At 41.8% G+C, this 23,222-nt stretch overlaps 1 protein-coding gene across 6 annotated transcripts in view; it reads right to left on the minus strand.

Annotated features, from left to right (window-relative positions):
* CELSR1 (cadherin EGF LAG seven-pass G-type receptor 1) overlaps window positions 1-23,222 on the minus strand; it is a 160,137-nt gene that overhangs the window by 73,954 nt on the left and 62,961 nt on the right. For all 6 annotated transcript variants that reach the window (XM_085217631.1, XM_085217625.1, XM_085217622.1 and 3 more), the window contains exons 2-3: window positions 20,850-21,488; window positions 570-792 (exon numbers count right to left, since the gene is read on the minus strand). In XM_085217631.1, coding sequence (XP_085073757.1) covers window positions 570-792; window positions 20,850-21,488 — 862 coding nt within the window. The remainder of the gene's footprint in view (window positions 1-569; window positions 793-20,849; window positions 21,489-23,222) is intronic.

The following is a 23,222-nucleotide window of genomic DNA, read 5'->3' on the forward strand; positions in this document are numbered from 1 at the left end:
CACAGAGCAAAACCTCTGCCTATAAGAGCTCTAGAGCAAAGGAAGGAAACCAAGCAGACCCTTAGCAGGACACACTACTCTGTGATCCCCCTAAGCAGTGACATCAGTTGCTGTCCTCTCTCCAGATGCTGTTGTACTGGTGGTCCCCTAAAGGCCTGTGAGGGCTGGAATGAGCCCTTTCAGCTGTGTGAAGCGCTTCACCAAGAAAGAACTATGTATACCCAAATACTAATCTCCAAAGCAGAGGAGGTAAATAAACTGCTTGTGAAAAACACAAAGTTCCTAGTAAAGAAATTTTTAGTAAAAGTCTGTAGTAAAAGAGAAATGGTTAGAACCTTTACAGCATCTTCCACAGGACAGAAATTAAATGCTTTCAAACAATGTGATTTTGCCCCACTTGAAATTCGAGTCAAAGCTTGAAATCCCCCCCAGAGACCACTACACACAGATAATTCAGCTGGTTACAATATTTAATAAATACACTCCAACCTTGAGGGGAGAAGCTATCAGACACACCCCGTGCTAGGAGCCATTGGGATGGGGACAAAACAGGGAGGTCTGGGACTTACATGAGGGAGACGGTGAAGTGGAAGCGCTGCCGCAGCCCCTTGAAGGTGATGAAGGACTGTGGGGGGAAGCTCCTGGTGGTCATCTCACAGTAGGGCCGCTCGTATTCTCCTGGTGGGCACTCGCACTTGAATCCCCCAATCAGCAGATTGACGCAGGTCCCTCCATTCTTACACACACCTGGGGCACAGCGGCCGGAGCGGGCGTTCACCTCGCAGTACTCTCCTGGAAGGGCAGAAGGAGACATCAGGGAAGGCAACATGCCAGCTAAGCTGCAGAAGGCATCACGAACCCTGGGCTTCTGTGAGGGCTTCACTACTTTTCAATCTCTGCACCTGACTCCATCAGCAAACGATGTACAAATCTGCAACTGCAGGGGAGTAAGGATGCTGCATTGTCTGTCAGTCACTTAGGGTGGTTCAGAGTCTAATCCTATTTCAAATATTTGGCAACATTGGCCCCAGTTTTCAGATTCCTTAGTAGCTTTCACAGCTGGTGATAAATATAAAGGTGACAGATAGATCTGTAAGAGGGGAGGTAGCACCACCATTTAAAATCTTGCATGCTCCCTGTCAACCAGAATATGTGTAATTTGCTCCAGCATTTCACTGTGGGTTGAAAATTGTGTCAACAGATAAGTGTTTGCACTTCAGCTCAAATGGAATTCGGCTTCGCAGCCCATGTCAGCGGCAGGGCGCGGCAGAGCCTGTGACAACACTTGCAAAGCATTTACAGAAAGAATGAGCAGGATGCTGATGACATATGGATTGCTTCCATATTTCCAGTGCATCCTGCCTGTGACAATCATTTTCTGGACCTGTCAGAAATGAGTACAATAACTCTATGTAAAAGTTAAGGATTGCACGTGCTTCCTGAAGCTTTTTTCCAATCAAATGCTTCATCTGTAATATATTTCAAAATCTGTATTAATATCTATTGAATGCAAGTACTAAGGAATCAGGTGTCTTGCTGATTGTACACCATAATCTTTCCTACATTTGCTGAAAATCTGAAAGGCGACCACAGTTCAAAAAACAAGTTACAATTTGTGGTTCAAAACTCGCAGAGGGCACCTGCTTTAAGAAGCCTGCTGTGGCTGGGCAGTTGCTCAATTACTCAATGCACACAAAGCTGGCCCTCTATGTGAGTTAATTGGTTAACATTTACGTTTTGGCATGTGTCTTCCTTGGGTAACCCTGCGATGTTTTAAAGTGTTTTCAGATCCTGCCCATAAAGCTGTTTGCAGAAATTGGAGATGGAGTATAAGCTTGAATGGAGCATAAGCTCAGTAAAACTGTCTGATAACAAAACACAGAGCAAAACGACACGACAGCCAGCTGAAGGAACACGTTTCCATCAGTTTGATATTTGCATGATGACTTGCTGCAAGATTATACAATTACAGTAATTCAGGCACAGCTAAAATCGTGCAATCGCATTCCTGGAGGAAAGTAAAAGCAGCAGGAACTGCAAGCAGTGACTCACAAAACAAAGGCAAATTCAAATGGAAAGCTGTGCCGCAGCAGCTGCTCCCCAGGTTCCCACGCCAGCGCCAGCACAGAGCTGGGCAGGAGGTGCTCTGAGAGCATTGCCCCAAGCCAGCCCCAGGTCTGCACCTCTGCTCTGTGCCATGCTGCGAGCTGCAGCACTCTGCACCTGGTTTGTGTGTAGATGTCCAGCATTGCTGCCTTCTTCCTCACACTGCATCATCACGTGCTGTGATCACTCAGCAGAGGTAAATGTGTGCTGTCCAGGCGAGTTCAGCTCAGGGCTGACCTCTCCTCCTCGGCACTGTTCCCATAACAGCCACCAGACAGCTGCCTCCTCACACGTGCACTGCTGGGCATCTCCTTGCAAACAGCATATGGGACTTCCCAGTGTGTGCACAAAGGGCACAATACAAGGCACAGGGGACCTGGAAAAATATCACTAGAATTGTAATGCTCACCATTAAATTAAAAAATACATCTTTCCCATCATCCCAGAGGGTGTGCAAGCCCAAACTTCTGAAGTAATAAACTTTATAGCCAAGGGTTCAACTTCAAGCTTGTGCTTAGAGCTGTTCAGAATCATGACTGATGTTCTTGTACTCTCATTTTAACACTAAGATGAAAAGCTGTGAAAACCACTCAAATATCTCCCTGTTTCCATTTATTAACTGTGAGTATCAGGTTAGGCAAGATTATAAGAAGACATTTTCCTTAAAACTTTAATGAGGAATTCAGCTAGATTTAAATGCTCTGTAATGTGCTTCTTCTGCAAGAAACTGTATATAACACCTAAGTCAGAAACATCCCTCGCTGCATGGAATACGCCAAAAAAACCACACACACATCACATGCACTTTGCAGATGCTACAGAAACCACTTCTTGACAATCCATGACATAAACAGAACCCAACTCCCCGCGATCCAAGAATTGCAAAATATCTCACATAACAAAATCCTCTAAAAACTGAAAAAACATGATCCCTATATAACAGTCAAGCACAGATCTGTCCCTTTAAAAAAAGTAGTAGGATATTTAGTGAATTAACTCTCCAACTCAGGGAGGAATCTAATCTTCAAGGCTTTCTGAAAACAGAATGATATATTTGCAAAAGCAAATAACATGCAGACTTGAACACACAAGGAGAAAAAGACAAGACACAAGCAGAAATGAGATATCTCATTGTTGGTGTGCTATGGAAATGCCATGGCAATACAGAGCCATAAGACAAAGGTCTAAGCTGGAAGTTGCTGACAGCTCTGTATTAACTGTATGATGTAAGAAGAACTGTCGAGTAGAAAAACTGATTAAGAGAAAAGAAAGCTTACACTAAAGTTCTATTGAATCATGTTTACTATTACTTTTCATTGTGATGCTTAAAGAAGCAGTTAAAAAAAAAAGAGCAGTTCAACTTTAAACATAATCCTTTGTCCTGCGTTCAGTCAACTTACTATCATTAATGACCAATTACCCAATCCCAAATTATTCTGAATTCTCATTACTCTCTAATGTAAACGAGAACTGAATTTGAAGGATATTCTTTGACGGTGAATTTTCTTTTTTTTCTTCATATTTACTGAAATATACTAAAACAGCATTCCTGAAATCTCTACGATAACTCCATGACATACATCACTACACTTCAGGCACAAGGGTCTACCAAGAAACTTGATCAATCCTTATTTACCATTTTTCCAAAAACAAAACCAGTGCTTGCATTTATTTAGAAACACAACGTTTGTGGCATCATTAAGCAGACATCTGTGCAAGCTTTCAAAGCACTGTGCTCGGGAGCACCCAATCTACCTGGAACCCAACGCCACATTTTGCAGCCCTTCAGCTTGTCCCTGCCTGGGGTGGCCACAGCTCCATCCTACAGAGCTGTGCTGTGGGAAGCTGGGGCCTAAAAAGCACTCAAAATCTGAAGTGAAGCCTGTGTGAACTGATGAGCGGTGCAGTGAGAAAACATAGCATGGAGAGGATGGTGATTGGTTGCCAGCAAGGGGATATTGGGGTGTGGGTGCCGAGGGCCAGCCCAGATGGCCACCAAACACAGCCTGGGGATGGGCTGTAATGCTGGAGGTGGCTCACCCTGCCACTTAGGCTGCTTTTTCTTCATATTATTTCTTCTGCTAACATAATTTCTCTTTTTTTTTACTTTGGTGCACTTTAAAATCTACTTATACATCACAACTCAGTGAAACCCAAGTAGGAAATGTCAAGCTTAGCCCCCACAGCTGCTAAACCCCAGGCATGTGCTGTCAGATAACACAGGTTGTGTGTGCCTGTTATCTGCTGGGCAGCTTCTCGGGCTTTGAAAAACTGCCGGACCAAGCCAGAAACAGGTTTACTGTTACAGGATAGCAGCTGATCTTATATTCTCCCCATTAATATTGATGACTATTAAAGCTACACATCCTGAGGCTTTTACACGGCCCTTTATGTAGTGCTTCCCAGTTATAAAGCCCTTGAGATCACAACGTGATAGCCATGCTTTTGACCCAGCTTCCTGTTCTAAGCCATACTGTCTTTCATATACTCCTTCTTCACTTTCAGGATTAACTTTACAAAGATGTTAATTGTAACATTTCTCATATGAATGTTATGTAAGTGAGGACAGCACATTATTAGTCATAATGCAACAAGAATATGCAAGGAAAAGATTAGCTAGAAAATGGTTTCATTTGGTCTTCCTCTGGCACGTTCCAAATCAAGTAAGAGAAGGCCTTAATGCTTGAGCAATAAAAGGTGATAAAAAGTTGAAAGAAATAAAAGCTATTTTAAAAACAAAAAAATTAATCTCGTGAATGAAAATATGCTGTGAGCTGAACATTATGTACCCAAAAGCACACTGGCAGGCATCAATGAGTCTGCCTTTGCAGAAATTCGCCTGTGGTTTTGTTGGCGACTTGCTTGATCTTACAATGGCAGACAATGTATAATATTGGAAAAACTCAGTGGAAACAACACGATGGCATTGGAACAAATACAGAGTTATTCTACACTTAAGTTTACTGCAATGCGTTGCTGCAATATTCCTGTTTAAGGACTAGTACTCAAAACTTGGTACAATTCCCTGATTGTCTCTTCAACGGAAATACTACTGCATGTATAACAGACCTGCACTGTTGCTCTTGCTTCTTTTTCTCCAATTTCCCTAGACACATTAATTTTTCACTCACTGTCTGCAATTGTTTGACTTGAATTGATTCTTCTCTCCTTTCCTCCCTTCTGCTATTTGCTCCAGATACATATTAATCTTGTTCTCTCCATGCTTCTACTTGCTTCACCAGAATGGAAAGCTGACGTAAGCAGCCAGTCTAAAATGACACACTTTAAAGTGGAAAGGAAAAACAAGAAACAGAGTAACTGAATTCTTCAAGGAATCTCTGTTGACCCACTGCCCTAATAAAGAGCAGCTACCATTAAAAAATTATTAAGTATTTTGCACATTATGGGAAAACCAATCCTCTTCTTTCTCTTAGTAAATAAAATGTTACTATTCCTAAACTACACTTAGCACTACAACAATCAATGCAATAAGATTGAAAAAAAAGAAAACATTAAAAAAAAAAAAAAAGGAAAAACAGTCCTCACAAATATCTATTTAAAATCTGGTTCTAAAATCTCCTTTGCAGTGAATGCACTGCATAGTGGAGATGCAAGAGGATGGGAACTCCTGGAGGAGAGAGGGACGCAGTGGAGTGGTAGAAGCCAGGTCCTTGGCCTCCCCTATCACCTGCTAAAAGCATGTGCAGCTTCCACCCCATAGTTCTCCTTTTTGTCCTATTCTGCAGGACTCCAATTTAAAGTCATGTTGCCCACACGTGTTAAGTTGTAGAAACTGCCTGGAAATCTTTACTAGGATGAGATAAATGGAGTGGGATTCAATGTTCCCCTCCTTCCTCCCCCCCACTTTGTGGATTGTTTCATCATTTTTTAGGATGAGTTTGAGTCACCATCATCCTCTTTTCCCAAACTCATAGTACTTTCCTCCTCTCCTCCCATGCACTGACATTCATATAATCCTGCAGTAGGCTGATCTGCAGGGCTAACATAGCAAAACCTCATTCACTTCTTTATTGTAGGGTTAGTGATCTTCTGATTAGGTCTCTCCTAATGGGGTGGACGGTAGGATGAATAGCACAGCAGGCACAAGGGAAGGAGGCAGGAATATGCACCCAGGAATAACAATGAAGGAATGCTCTTATAAAAGGTTTAACTGTTATGGAAATACTGCTGAAAGTAAATTTATACAGCTCATGGATGGGTGCAGTGGCTTATGCCTGACTGAGGTGAATTGGATCAACACCTGCTGCAGATACCCACTTCCCTCCACCAACTGTGCAGGCACATACTACAGGAAAATTGATTCCTGGCATGCCTGGAATGTAGGCACAAGTCAGGTAATAAAAATAAATATGGGATCTTGTCCATAAAGGACAATTAATGACTTCAGTCATTCTGTGGTGATGAGTCAATTCCCAGAATCAAATGGGAGAAATCAGCCTTAACTGCCAGTATAGACCATTTACAAATGAAACATTACACAAACAAATAAACCTACGAAAATACTCTGCTAGTTTGATGGCAGAAGTTAGAGAACAGTCACCCAAAGCAACCAAACCATTCTCAATGAAGAAGGTGGATCAAACAGAAGTTAGAAGCCACCTGTGTACTGATGACCACAATTCACAAGGGATGACTACATTCATGTACCATTTTACATAAAAGACACAGAAGAGCAGGAGTAAATTTGGGCTCTCTTACAGATCAATTGCCAAAGTCCTGCTGCCACTTCAGTGGTAGAAGCACTCAGCAGATTTAATAATGACATTGACGTTCCTTGCTTCGGGAGATTCCTCCAAGCTACTAATGTTCAAATGAGGAAACACACTTTGGTATTTTCTTTTCCAGATTAAATTCGTTTTCAGTGTTGGGACTGACCTAGGAAAACTAAAATCAGCCCCAACCTTCTTACAGGGAGAAACAAGAGCTTAATGTCCAAGTTGGAGTCTCCCTCTCCCTCCTTGCTTTCTGTCCCCTGTGCTGTTTTCTGCACTATAAATGCAGAAGCTGAGAAACAGGGCAAAGCAAATAAAATATGCATAAACCCACACAACCACACACCAAATATACACGTGTGTGCACCTATACACGTTGTTTAGGACTAAATCCCAGTAACTGTAATGACATCTGTACTTAATTTACATAGGAAGTTGCTAACTGTTCCAGATGTAACAAGATGAATTTGCAAGCAAGTAATCTGAATTTAAAGCACTGAACAAAATAACAACAAAAACAGTAATCTCACAAACTGTGTATATATATGTGTGTGTGTGTGTGTGTGTGTGTATATATATAGTGTGTCTAGTGTGTGTATATATATATAGCTTGCCAGTAGCTCTCCAAGGTGACAGATAGAAAACAATCCTATAAAAATATACTCAAAATCACTGGCTGTAGTTTAATTTCTCTTGTGGACATAACCTCTAAAGCTCTGAGCGGGTGGGAAGGGACGGTGCAGGGCCATCAGCACTCTCCCAGATGCACATAAATGTTCTCCTTCACCATCTCTCTGTTCCCCACAAGAATTTCCAATATATCAGATTTCCAAATATCATGGGACTGGGTTAAAGGTCGTGAGATTTTAATCATGAGATGTTCAAATCTACTGAACATAGGAGGCTTTCTGTTTTCTTTTATTTATCTCTGGAGCTATGGGAGGCATCTGCTGGCTCCAAGGCACATGAGAGCTCTTGGTGATCAAATTCCAGCTTGAAAAACACAAGTGAAAGTAGCTGCTCCAAGGCTTCTCTCCCAGTTCTCGTTCTCTTCCCAGTGACTACTCATTCCATTCTTTCCACTGGGGACCTCGAGGACAGCATCTGTACCCCAGCTGTCTCATGGCCCCAAGAACTCATAGGAGGAGGACCATGATGGGAAACTCCCTTTGCCAAGTGGGCAAGAGAAAGGCCAGGACCCCATTCCATGTGCCAGTCACTCATTAAGTGGCAACAGGGCTAAACAAGCATTGTTGTTTAACAAAAGCAAAAGCAGGAGAAGCTCAGGACCCTGTCTCTCTTGCTTTTTCAGGCCACACACTGCTGACATAGTGCCCAACCCCTCTCAAATCCAAAACCAGGCACACTCTCCTATGCAAAGCACCAGCCTAAGCAAAGATGTGCCTCTTTTTGTCCCCTAGGCACAAAACAATGCAAAACTGAAGCACCCTGCAGGGATGGATGCATGGATGGATGATTTGGGATTTGGCGTTTCTGTGGTTTTGCATTTAAATGAGAAGGAATAATTGGAAAAAAAAAAAAAGAAACAATGATAAGAAGGATTAGTGATATTTGGGGCACATCTGTTGAAGAAATGAATTAGTCCGTATTTCAGAAATGATGAGCATGTTCTCAAGATGTTATGTGCTCAATCTGAATAGTCACTGGACCTTGCCCCTCCCATGCAACTTCCACCAGTTGACAGAAACAAAGTACAAGTCACAAATGAATCTTGGGATTTTACAGATTATGGTTTAGTGTCAAAATGTCCAAAAAAGCCCCTCTGCGTTGTTGTGCAGAGCCAGGGTGCTAATAGCAAACTATTGTTGACCCATCTTCAAATGAGGTCCTAGCAAGACTCACCTGGCTCGAACATGGGGCAGCTGGGTCCTTAGTGTTCCACTTCTCCCTGCCACGTGCTCCAGCAGCACCCTGACTTAATCCCCAGGCTTCTGAGGAAAATCACTTTCCTGGATTGTTTTAGATGTGGTGGAAGAGAATGAGAAAAAGAACCAAAAACCACATGTTCCTTCAGCCTGCCGCAGCTACCTAGACATTTTTGCTCTATGGGATCCTATGGGTAATTTCTTCCTGGTTGACTCTCCGTGATTTCACAACTGTCTCTAAGCTCTGTAGATAAACTCAACCATTTGTTTGAATGTACAGGACCTTCACGAGATGTCACCTCCCTCTCCATTCGACCTGGAAGTTACAGATTTAGAAACTTCTTTAGGTTACATTTGTCACCTAGGACTATATACAACACAGAATAATGCAAGAGAAAAAGGAAACAAAAATTCTCATTTATTGTTGAGTTCTGCGGCAGGTACATATGTTATACAGTTTACCATAATGCAAATTGCACTGATATGGGGTAAGATACAGTGATGAAGCACTGCCTTTCAAAGGCTTTATCTCAGGATATATTTAGTAGGGGAAAAATATTACTGTAGATGTTAAAGATAAAACACAAATTAGATAACGTCACTGTGTCTGCAATTTGCATTTCATGTCTCACCTGGGAGAGACCTCTTGGAACAGACTTTCCTAAAAATCTCCCCTTCCTGCTGCTCTCTTTTAAAACCAATGAGAAACCTGGAGGTGTAAGAACACGACACACCTCTGCATACTATAGGTAATTCATCTACAGCAATATTTCCCACTCCACGTATTTTTTCAGAGAAATCATCTTCCTCTGCCTTTACCATAATGCACACCTGATGTCACCTTTTTCCCTCCCTGTGCCATGTAGTTTGTCTCCAGCTGAGGAAAGGCACGTGGAGAGGACTGAAGGCTGGAGCAGCCTCTGTGGCCTGCAGGACATGCTCCCTTGGGGACAGGTTTTGCAGCCTGGTCCTTATTTGCATCCCTGTGCACCTGCAGGCACTTCAGTATGGGAACCAACTGCCACGGCTGATTCTCACATCCTTCCATGGGCAGCCGTTGTAAGAAAGAAAAAGGTCACTTGTGACCTCATCATGTCCCTGTTCAGATGATAAAAGAGATTCTTCCGAAAAGCTGCCACTTTCACTGGGCACCAAATACCACCATCAGCACCACAAATCCTCCCAGACACCATTTCACAGGCCATATCAGACTCCCACAGTGCTTTTCAAAATATATTAAGCTATTTACCTGACTGAGGAAAGAGAGCAAAGCCTGGTGTCTGTGCTGGGGTTGTGTGCAATAATGACTTTTATCAGAAGGAACTCGGACTTGGAAAACGAGACGTGCTTTCAGGCCCAGCCCAACCTCCTGAACACTTCCAGCTTGTTTTTTTTTCCTTAAACTGCTTTCCATAAAGGAGGACACCAAAGGGTTGCAATTCCCAATGCCCAAACTGTAAGAAAGCAGCTCCACACACCTCCATTACATGATGACTGGTGCAAGCTTGTTTTCAACTCAGATTTCCACAGGAAAAAGTCACACCTGTAATCTAATACTATGGTAAAAATGATGGCACTGGGGAAACAGGCAGGTCTCAAACAAACTCATGGTCCTTAACATCCTGGGTGGTCACAGACACTTGGTGGAAAGAAGCATAATGGCCAATTAGTAGAATACTTGAGGAGGAACCATAAAATATTAATAAAGCAGCTGAAAAACATGCTTAAAGTAAATCTATTATTGTAATTACATCTCAAGAGGGTAGCATTTCAGAGCTCTGTACTTTCACTTTATATAAGAAATATTAGGTTAACAGAAAGTTATACTAAGAAACACAGTACAACTGTCATTACTGCAGATCAGAGGTTTTCCTCCACAGAACATATAAAATCAGCAAATGCAATCTGAAATTCAACAAATTTTTCCCACTACACACTTAAGGGAAATTTTTGGGGGGAAAAAAAAAGAAGCTCCTTTATTGTCAAATTGAAAGGATCAGGGTTAGAAAGATACTCTCAAAAATATTTCCTGCATTGATCAGTAAAACTGAAATGAAAGCAAAAAGTGACTTAATCAGGGAAGTCAAGTTATTCTTAATGAAAAAGGCATCGCAGTGTCACATCTTGCACCAAAAATCTTGAAATCAGTTTAGTTTTAAATGTACAGACCAGAAACTTAAAAAACTTTAGACAAGCTGATACTGCATGCAGCCTGCTTCCATGGCTCATCATTAACTCTTCCTACAGCAGCTAATCGGTTACCATTCAGCCTTTGTATAGAATAGTTTCATTCTGAAGTCACTTCCAACGATTACCCAGTCCTGTTAGTTAATATGCTTTACTGTGTCACTTAGGTCGTGTTTAATTGTTAATAAATGACACTCACCTTCATAATAAAGATTTTTACAATAAGCACATCAGTTTGCTGACCTTTGAAGGCCAGCTGCTCTACCTACTAAAAATACATTTTAAAACATTATATTGCAAGTGCAGTACAGTATCTCTTACGTGTCTAGAGAAACGGAATTTAGAAGACTGCCCAAAGGAAAGTTTCTTCATCTTGATTTTCAGAAGCAAACAGAAAATTGAGGCTAACGACTGCGGTGCGGCGGTGCGGGGCAGGGTGCAGTGCGGGACCCCCAGGAGCAGCGCTGCCATGCGGGCAGTGAACCGTGATGCTCCAAACAAAAGAGCATTTGCACCAACAATGAAGCTGCGGTTCCCACAAAGCCCCGCACAACTGTACGGCAGGGTTGTAATTATCTTGATGTTCAAGGCCAAGTGCCTCAGTCTGGCGCTCAGCTGTCGAAACCTTCGTTCATCGTAACACAAAGAACTGGCACACGAGAAGCTTCACTTCTTGCCTCCCTAACAGGACGTCACCCCGATGTGCCGGTCTCTGCCCAACAATCCTTCCTGCCGGCTCTGCGCTCACCTTCCTGTTGTTTATTGACTGATGAAAAGTGAGATGGCTAACTCTGCAACTACAAATGGTTTTTCCAATTCGATCTTACTATTTGTTGGCTTGCATTTCCCAGTTTTGTATTCCTAACCAGGAGAAAAGGAGGCCCGTTACATTTTCCTTCAAAGTTAATTTTCTTTCATTTTGCTCTCTGTTTTGGAGGATCTAAAATATTTAATTCCCACCTTCCTCTTCCTTTGTTTTTAGCCTTCATCTCAGCTAGGAGAATTATGAGGGGGTTTCCAGGGCCATAAGGCATGCTGGAAAAAATGCTACCTCGTGATAAGTCTATCTTCCCCACGTATAACTCAAAGTTTTTAGTTGCTGCTATTTGCTTCTTTTCCTCATTTCCCTACTCTTTTTTCCTTATTTGATTTGTTTTCAGTGAGAACGAACCCATAACGAAACTCATGGAAGGAACCATAAGGAAACTTATGTTGGTAGTAAAGCCCTGGAAGGGCGGTCTATTTTGACACTCAACAACTGTATGTTCTGCTATATTAGGATGCATTTCTACGGTTTACACCCATTTTAAAACTTCATCCTAAAAATTATCACTAAAAGACTATGAGAAAAAATATATGTTACACACAGTTCAACTATGATAGATTTAACACAGCACAACTTTAAAATGCGTTCATAGAGAAGTTTGCAACAGTTTAATTCACTGCTATCTAAAATAAGTTAATTAAACCTCACGAAATGTGCAAAGTTTCTCTCAGATCCATGTTCTTCAGCACAAATGTTCACAATTATGGTGGTGTGTGGGAATCTAGCTTCATCAGTAAGCAGAGGTTTTACATGTGCCTGTAAAATTACAATATTAAATAGCTCCACTTTGTGTAATTACTTTCTACCTTCCACTTTTTTTAGTTATACCTATGAAGATAAGCAAACACATTATAAAGGTTTCAAAAAGCCTGGGAGAATCACAACACCCATTTGGGTGTGGTAACAGAAATTCCATCAATACAAAATCAGGAGTGCAAGTCAAAAGCAAGTAAGAGCCTAAAAGGTGCCGAAAAATGATGGAGCAAGATCATTCAGAAAGAAATACTGTGCGCTAGGTTAAATAAAAGAGAGTTTTCATGTATGCTCAAAGAAAAAATTCCAAATTTATTCTGGTCTATTATTAACTGGAAGGGCTACAGGTAACAGAGGTGCTCAATCCATATCTCCCTTATATTAAGAAAAATGAACTGATAAAGTCATATTCATGTGACACGTTCTTGCCAAGAGCAGGGAAACAGGCCAGTGCCAGGGCCAAGTAGGCACCAATGCCATGTCAGCAGCCTACCACACCCAGGGCACCATGAGTGTGTGATTATGAAGCTATCTTTCCTCAGATTATAATGAAACATACACTGGTGGCATTAATAAGTAGGTGTGAAAATGTCACGGTGAGCATGGAATCATCCTCAAATAGGTTATTTCCCAAATTCTTCAGAATTTTAGCTATATGACACTTGATATCGTCAACAATGGGAAGGGAAGTGTAAAATCATGAGCAATAAACTCTGTAGGTAACTGGGAAGGGAAGCAGGTAAATGAAGAGAAGGTCAGCCAACTACCCAAGAGTCTCTTGCAAAACAATGCAAGAGAAAACCTATAGGTTAAACTATAATCACTCAGCAGGGTCTTCTAGAACCCACCAGTTTGGAAGGGCTAAACTTACAACTACATAGGACATGTATGGCCAAGGTAACTTCTGAAGGCAAGGCTGAATGGATCAGTAGGATGTGCTGCTTTCTTGTACAAAGCACCCTCCATACACCCACTATGAAAACACCTGCTAAGACCAGGAGCCTTATCAGACCATCATAAAAAAGAACAAACAACGCATTGAGTCCATAGCTAGGTTTCAAAATGACAGCAAAGGGCTTTGATCAAATGTAAGCATTTCCACAGATGAGGAGGAGAAGCTGTGAGGCTCCAGAAGAGACCCCAGTAGGGCCAAATGCCTCCCATGCTGCTGCTGGGACAGGGACAAGGGAAAGTTATGCATGGCCAGGGAACCTTGCAAGCCTCAAACAGTAGCTAGTTTAAACACATCAGGGTGAGGTGATAAAACTCTTTTCCAGGCTTCAAAAGAAGGCACAGCAGATTGATATTAAGGCTTCAGGCCATTTACACAGTTTGAGAACTCCCAACAAATACACTGCAGTAATCCAATTAGAAAAGGCTTCTTGCATTCTGACAAGTGAGCATAGGTGGAAGTTGAGGGAAAGATCTGTCAGAGAAAATCCACTGACAGAAGTGGGAACCTCTTCTAGTACTGAAGAAGCAAATCTGATAGAAGATCCAGACTTCCAGTGTTCATTTCCCATGACTCAAGAACACTGACAGAAACACAGTAGACAGAAATGTGAAAAATTTTTGAAATTTCTGTTTTTGACTCAATTATACAAAATTTTAACTTTGCTCTGTTTTTACTATTTCAGCTATCAGTAGTTATGCATTACCTAGGCCATGGCTGAGCGCTCAGATGCAGCCCAGCCATATGGCCCCATCCCTGCATGCCCCAGCAGCATTGCTGCAGAAACATGGAAGGACCCATTCTAACATGCAGGGACACAAAAGAATCTCTGAGTTAAACAGTGGGTGACTGTGTGAGTGTGTATCAGGAAAGAAATCTTTCACAGGGACCTCCTCCAGGATTCCAGCCATCAGCACCACGAGCTGCCTATGCTGCTCTGGATTTTGCCACTGATTGTTCATGTAACCTAGAAGATGCTGTGCTTCTTTCCATCCCTTTGCTGAGGAGAGGCAGTACCATTCTTTTTCAAAGGGGTATCTTAGAGGCTTCCTCTGTCAGCAGTAGATTTGCAGAGCCCATAGCAATCCGTAGATGAGAAGAGTTTTGTACAGCTATGGCTTGTAATGAACTGAAGTCATAGTTTTTTTGACATGTATACCCAACAGTAAGAATTCTGCCTGCTGATACATCTTAATCTGAATATCCCAAACCAATACTCATTTTCAGGAAATCATGATGCAAAATCACACTAAAAAAAGATTAAGAAAAGTAACTCTCGCAATAGACTGTTGTGTTCTTCAAATGCAGCATGCACTGTGTAATACTCAATAGAAGACTTATTGTCCATGGCTAATTGCAAAGAATAGGTTGTATAAGTTCCACATAAGTTTAGATATTAAGTCAGCTCACGAGACAACACCTGGGGCTTACTGCTCTTTTGCATGGGCAAATGCAATGGTCATATGGGGAAACTTCAAAGCACTGTAGTAAGATTTATGAGATTCAATGTCTCAGAGTACACAGCTGAGCTGTAAGAATCGTAAGAGGAAAAGATAGGCTTTTCCAGCTTTTGCATCAGTTCTGCTCTGAAAAATGTTTGGAGGAGCTAAGCTCTGCTTTTGGAGTATCTCCTGCACCAATTCCAGGGTCCCTGTCAGATGGCTGAGCACTGTGAGCTTGAGGTTTGAAAGGGACGAGGGACTAGGAGACAAGAGAAGCCGCTCCAAATCCAGCTGCTACCACATGTAGGGGTGCTGTGTCTGCATCAGTTGAAATGCCTGCCTATTCAACAGAGGTAGAAGAGGGCGTTCCTTACACAGATTTCACGCAGATGAGACAGAGAAAGTTGAAGAAGTTACAGGAGAGACACGCAGGGAACAAAACTAAAGAGTAATAATCTCAAGGAATGTCTGCATACATTCATTCATCATCAGGTGTGAAAAAGTCATCTCAGTTGCAGTGACAAACAAACAGAAATAAAAGTAAAACTGTTTTGCAATTATAAAGGCCCAGTCTCCCTACAAATGTGCAAACAAGAGGATGGCATAGCACTGCTGGAAACCAAGAAAAATTTATAGACCTAGACTTTCCTACTCTATTGCTATTCAGGTACTGCAAGTAAAGAAAGCCAGGTATTTTTCCCTGAAGCATCAAGAAACAGTGACTGCTTTCAGGAGGTTGACAGCACTCTTCCTCAACTTCTCCTGCATCCGAAGTCAGAACAAAAATTCTACAGTACTTTTCACAAATGGGGAAAGATATAGGCTTTAAACTCTGAAAATGGCAGGAATCACCCTGTGCCCTAAAAAGAGTAATTGCATTTGAACTCTTGAAAATTAATATACTATCTTTAAAGAATTAGAACTTGCCATTGTTTTCAAATATTTACTAAGCAAATGTACCTGGAAGACAGTATCACAGCCTTGAAAACCAGGACTAAGGGACACTGTTTAGTTAGCACCAGTACAAAGTACTTCAGTAACTTCACTTCATTGCCTTAATATTTGAATCAGGTACCACAGAGAGACAATCCATAAAGCTGTCCTATACTGTAGACAACATCCCTACATTTAAAAAGAGTGTTTGGGAAGAGCAAAATTCACTGCTTGATGTTTGGTGCTCAAGACAAAAGTCACAACTGTCTGACAGTGCTGGCGATGCCCCACAGCCTGGCGATGATAAGCTTTGTTCAGTTTTGCCATGGCAAAACCATGGCCTAAGAGTTAAAGATGTCTAAATGTCTCATACTAAGATATGCTGTACAAGATTCTGCTGTTACACACCTATGGGTGCAGGGCTTCAGTGGAACTGCAGAAGTGTAACCAAGAATGGAATTTCAGACACTCTCACCCAAGATAAAATGCTCATTACGGCTACCCTGGCTGCCAGATTTCTGTACTTGAAAGCTGAAATTCTTCCAGATAAATCTCTCTGGCCTGAAAAATGAGAATCTAGTATCAGACCAAGTAGTGAAACTACTATCTAAAGGATGGATATAAGCTAAGATTCCAAAGAAGCAGATCTTCACGTTTACTTTTACTGCTAGATGTTGTTTGAAAGAGCCGAACACCGAGAGCTTACCAAACAATATGAATGGGGCATTTTGGTACCACTCTGCAAAAACAGCTATAATTACATTCTCATGGCACACAGTGAGAATTCGCAGCGGTGAAGTTAGATGGCAAGATTTCATGTCAATATGGTATCACAAAAATATATTAGGACTAAAAAAGCATAAAAGTTCTCTAATTGCTGTATTTGATTACTAGGAGATTTATGACCACTTAAGATTTCTCCCCTCTCTGAAGTGAAATCCAAGGAGAGATGCTGAGGATATGGGAAATTCTCTCGCAATGTTTTTTTTTTCCCTTGAAATTGCTCCATGCTACAGGAGACGTAGCTAAGGAGGTTAAGGAGAACTGTGGGAACATTAAATCTCTTCGTTATCTCAGGATTTTTTTATTTTTTTTTTCCCTTTGAAGTATTTTTGGTCTGTGAAAATTCGATTTTACTTTTTGGAAGTGAGACCACAGAGGAGAATGCTGGGGCTGCTGCTGAGCAGGATTGCTGGCTGCCGAGGAACTGCAGCAATCCCAACCAACTGATAGGATACGTCCCATTGGAGGCATCAAGACGTGGCTGGATGTACAGCTCAGTAGGGAACTGCCATAGCAACCATGCCACGTGTGTGAATCACATTAATACTCCATCCTTCAAGGGTTCACCCCGAGCACTGCAGACATTGCTCTGCCTAAGCAGAACTGCAGTGGGTTCAACTTCTTCTGCAGCACTAAGAGATACACAAAACATAGCCAGAAAAACTGAGCAGGCTTTCCCCAGTGTTTGAGTTCATTACATGTGTTTGTTTAGCATAAATGACGTCCTTTAACCCTTTAGTCAGGCACACAGCTCCCTGCCATCAATAGCAGCATTGTTAGTGCACACTGTCCGCTTCTGTGCATGGGTCAGTACACAAATAACAGAACTTAAAGAGGTCACTATTCTGAAAAACACGACTGGAAATACATGTCCTTGGCCACTCACCTCCTCGCATCACAGGAAGTGAAGCTAATTTCAACTCACCAAAAACTAGTCAGTATTCAGGTTTCAAAAATACCTTCTGAGAGCTCAGTTTACCTTCGTGCAAGTAACAGAAGACTCCTGAAGACAGAGGAACTTTCATCATGTATAAATGACTAACAATTACATCAAACCAAATGGAGGGCTTCAAAGCAGGGTGGAAAAACGGGAGGAAATTCCATCTGATTACGTTAGGACATAATTATCTGCTACAGGAAATAAACGCTGTGTTTTTAACAGGTGACCAGTCTGATAGATTTAGTATAGGGTTATGACTGTGTAGTGATTTATCATCAACTTGCAGTGTATCTTACCAGGGAGATGACAGATCTTAGTATTTTCTTGTAATTATTTTTCTACATAGCTCTTAATTGGGAAATTGAAACATGAGAGTCCCCAGAGCAGGCTGCATTTCATTGACTGTTACCATTAATATTTCATCCTCTACAGTTATTCCAAAGATTCATAAGTACCTCATGCCAGTACGTTACTACACTGAGTTAATCCCATGGTAATACTTCTTAATGCCAGCTTCTCCCAGCCTTTGCACTTCTTTGTCCATGCCATCAGCCAAATTCTACTCTGCTATTCCCATTTACTGCATTATGAGAGTCAATTCACATTGCTGTTCTTGAATCAAACCTATGTTGTTTAAATATTAAACAGATATCAAATCTGCATTGTTGCAAAGAAGGAATATTCATATATAAGCAGAAAATGCAATATTCTGATTACTAGCTCATGATCTAGTGTTTAAAGAAGGGGTAAAAACTGTAGGTAAAATAACACAGTTCTTAAAGGAGATTGGGACAAGATGCAATAATGGATCAAGTACTTTGTAAAATATTTTTGGTACTAGGTTGCTTGTTGATAACATTTTTGAGATAAGCAACTAATGACCACCACATGTGGGTGTTTGTCAGCTCTGATGGAAAAAATGTTGTCATAAACACTGAGCCTAAAAGCACTCGTGTTGCACAAACCAACCACAGAGCAGATACTGGATTTTTGTTTTCAGCAATAAAACCAATATTCAATATTTGTATCAATTTACAGGATAAGGGATTCCAAGGCCCTCTTGAACATGGATGGGTATGCTTTCCCCTGGCTGACCTGCCTGTGACTGAAATCCAAATTGTTGTTTCAAACAATGAAGTGTTTCATTGAAGCAAGGTTACTTCTGGGCCCTAAAGATGGTGTGGGCGCAGGCAGAGCTCACTCCTTAACTTCTGATCCCTCCAACATCCTGGCAGTAGGACAGTTATCTTTTAACTCAGCAAACATGCACTGAAAGTACAGTTAAAGTTAAAATTTTCTTTTGTGTATGAATAATATGGTGTTTCTCTTCTAAATATGCACTGTGGCTGTTATGACTGCAGTATTAATTTTTAAATATATTCATGAATTATTAATATAAAATTTTCCTCTTTCCTTTTTAAGTATATTTAATCTTTCTGTTCCGAAGATTTCCAGGAAAAGACCCTCAAAATTTGATACAGGAATGTATGTCATTTCAAAACCTTCCAAGACATTCACTCGTGAATGAATTAAGTCTATTTATATGCATATCTTTGTCTAATGAAACTTGTACTTCTAACCATTCCTATTAATGCTACAATAATTTCATTTAACGTATTTATGTAATAATTGGTCATAAAATCTATTTAGTGGTGTCCAATATTTCACATATCACGCATCATCTCCAAGCACAGAAAAAGGGCTTTATAATGCATTTCACTATGTAAGAGACACAATAGAAGCCTTTTAAGAAAAGCCCTCTTCAGTGAAGACCAGATATCCCAGCCATCACAACTGGATTCAAAGTTTCACTAGTCAAGCAAAAGGCCTGTCCCTTACCCAGGAAGGTATGGCTACCTTGAGCCCCTCTGATATCAGAGAGCATCTCCTCCAGTCCACGTGCTGCCCAGTTCCCGTGCTTCTGCCATGTCCCTGCTCACTGATTACTGGCTCCTTTCACCATTGCATTTTTAATGACAGCCCTGAGCCAACAGCCATGCAAAATGAAGAAAAACCCTTCTACCTAGAGGGCTGCATCCAGCTCAGTAGGCATTCACATCATGCAAATTATTTTATATGGAGGCTTAAATAATTTATATTTTCAATTTTTTTTAACTTCAGAAGTGAGAAGCAGTTCTGGGAGCAGTCCCCTCTGCCATACCCCTCACTTGTGGGGGTCACAACAGACGTAGCTGAGTCATCAGCACCAACTGCAGGCAAGCAGCATGTCATTGCAGAACGTGCACATGCCTGTGCAATTTCAAACACTAAAATAATCCCACTGATTTTCCAGAAGCACCAGAAAACGTTCAGCTAATGTTCTTCCATAACATCTCAGAAATAGTGGAGAAGCAGCACTTTGATCTTTATTAGCTGTCAAGACCATGATGAGGCAAAGTACATTCCTCAACAGGCCACTGGACACAAGCTGGGAAGAAGCACTGATCTGGATATTTACAAACTGGAGCTGACTTACAGCTTTTCCCATAAATGTGTATTGCTGCGGTTTCTGGGCACCACAAGGTATCCCTTATCCCTAGTCTGGCCTGGGGCCCAGTGACCTCACTGAGGCTGCACACTCCCTTCATGCCCTGGTAGGCACTGCTGAGGGGGCAGGAAGGAGTTACTATGGGAAACCATGAACAGGGAGTGTGACCCACCTTGTTCCTCCCAGGTATTTAGGTTACATGCATTTGTATATCTTGTTCTGAGTATAAATGTCAGTATCTGAAAAGAGGCTATAAGAAAGAAGGGGAGAGACTCTTGAGAAGGGTCTATTGTGAGAGGACAAAGGGGAAATGGTTTAAAACTAAAAGAGGAGATATTTAGATTGGGTGTAAGGAAGAAGTGTTTTGCAATAAGGGTAGTGAAGCATAGAACAGATTTTCCAGTGAGATGGTGGCTGCCCCATCCCTGGAAACACTGAAGATTAGGATGGACAGGGCTCTGAGCAACCTGCTCTAGCTGTAGATGCCCCTGTTCATTGCTGGAGAGTTGGACTGGATGACCTTTAAAGGTCCTTTCCAACTCAAGCGATTCTATGAACTTCACACATGGGAATCATTTCAGCAGCTGCTGGTCCCCCCGCCCTGACTTGGAGCAGTGCATGGTTCCTGTCACCATGTGACTCGGAGATGCACATTTCACCCAAAGTGACATGCGACACAAGCCTCCCCTCCACAAGAAAGCTCCGTCAGGAGTTTTTCTCCCTTTGACTAAGAATGTCAGCAATTTCAGATTGATATAGAGCCGGCCGGCTTGATGTTCCAACCTATAAATCATGGGTCAAAGATAAGATAAACACATACCAGTGTAGTCCTCGTAGCACTCGCAAGTGTAGCCCCCTTCTCGGCTGCGGCACAGCCCGTTGCTGCCGCATGGGTTGGAGTAGCACAGGTCGATCTCAGTCTCGCAGTAATCGCCGGTGAAGCCAGGTGGGCAGCGGCACCGCAGGCCATTGATGGGGTGGATGGGGCGGAACAGGACAGTATTGGAGCTGATGAATGGGGCCGAGCTGTCGAACTTGAGGACTGAGACACACTTCATGTAGTTCTCACAGGGCTCACGCAAGCAGATGTTGTCATCGAAAGGCAGCACCCTCTGCGTGGAGATTGTGGTCAGCAGCGTCCTATTGAGGTAAATCTGCTCCTGCAGGTCCTCAGAGGGGAAGAACTTGTTGCGAATGCCGCCAGGGAGCAGAGCTGAGAAGGTCACGTTCAGGATATTGGAGCTGACATCCGTGTCATTTTGGATGTTGAAAACGAAGATGCCGTCCTTGGTGGTGGAGAGCACTGTTGCCACCCCCTCGACAAACAGGGAGAGAAGAGGAGAAAGGAACCTCTCCTGGGACATGTTCTCCAGCCGCACCGTGATGCTGTTGGTGAGCATGTCGTCTGTGATGATGGTGACGCGCAGGGTGCAAACAGCCGTAACGCTGTGGATGCCGTCTGAAGGGAAAAGAGAAATATAACAGACATCAGGGACCAGGTTTCAGTTTATGGACAAGGATGTTCCTGCAGCCCTCGAGAAATTAAACAGGCCTGTGAGGCAGTGAGGATGCCAGGATGTGAGAGGGAAATGCATCCACCTCCTGCAGTGAACGCCAATGCCTTTAATAAGGAAAATAAAATGAAATTGCTTAAGGATGGCAACTCAAAGATCTCAAAGAGCCCAGCACATACAAAGAATGTGCCAGGCAAAAAACAGCAAGAGCCAGCGAGCAAACAGACTGCTCAATAGCCCTGCGATGGCCGAGTGGACTCTCTCAATAGCCACTAATAGGACCTTACATACAAATTACAGCTAGTCTATAAGCAGTGCTTGGGACCTGTTGATTTTCACAGCACAACACCAAAATTATCATCTCCAAGAGCTGCCTTGGGCTTAAGGAGACAGAAATAGGCACAGATGGAGAACTGTTACCAGAGCTTTAGATAAAAGTCATCTAAGAAAACCTTCAAGCTTAAATATCTGAACTCACACCTTCTTCAGAAAACTTTATGGAAATCAGAAAAAGTCAGTAATAAAAAGCATTCTATTTTTCCTTCTTTTAAAGCATTTCTGACACTGCTGTGGATGTTTCACAATAAATCCAAAAATATACACCTAGTACTAATACCTGACACTGGACTGAGAGATGCCGTTGTAAAATCTCAGTACACTCCTACACTCCTAGGCTTACAGCAGCGCTATAAATGTACAAAATACAGAGCATTCTTTCATTACTAAACATAATTATTAAGGGCAGAATTAATCCAAATTCAATGCGAGCATGCAATTGGAAATCGCATCATCACCAAAATCAAACCACTTAGGTTCTGTCTCCCTGCTAACATTATGGACTCACTAAGAAAATACAGCTAGTATTACAGAGAGAACAGCTATATTACAGCAGCATCTGTAAACCTCTGGAGAAATCCAGACTGCTCCTTCTCAAAGATCTCACAGTGTAAATAAATCACTAAAAATGGAGATGAGATTATGCCATGAGGAACGAACTGCTTTGAATGGCCAACACTCAGCTCCACAAGGGTGTTAAGAACAGAATCCAGCTCTCACAGGTCCAAGGTTGGCCCAAAGTATCCCTGAAATAACACTTTCACAAATGATACTGCATTTGTTTCAATCAAACCATAACGCATTTATGGAAATGGATTTTGCATTAATATAAAATCACAGCAGAAACTCCACTTGAATCAATGTGAAACCACTGTGAGGTCAAAATCTAATAGCACAGATTGCTACTGGGTTATATTCCCACTGATTATCATATGAAAGTGTATATTTATGATCCATTATGGTCTCTTATAAATGGTGTTTCAAGAACAGAAAAATCAGAACGGTTCCTTTCTTGTTCACAGTCAACTCTGTACCTCAAGTGCTCTATGTTTTAAAAACAAACATACTATTGGTAGCTTTTTCCCAGCAATACAGCAGCAATATAGTAAATTATAACAGCATAATTAACAAAATGGCTTTTGACTCCATCCTCCCAACCACAGTGTCTGCAAAAGCTCAGCACACCTCGTTTGCTTTTCGGTTGTTTTTTTTTAACACTGAGGCAGTTTTTTAGGCAAAATAGAAAAATCTTCTCTCCTGTGTGCTACTTTACTACTGCCTAGCTAAAAGCAAACAGTAAGAAGAGCTCATTAATTGGTGTGACCTCTCCAAGGAGCTCATCC

This window comes from Meleagris gallopavo, chromosome 1 (genome assembly GCF_905368555.1).
Source record: "Meleagris gallopavo chromosome 1, MGAL_WU_HG_1.1, whole genome shotgun sequence".
Classification (NCBI taxonomy): Eukaryota; Metazoa; Chordata; class Aves; order Galliformes; family Phasianidae; genus Meleagris; species Meleagris gallopavo.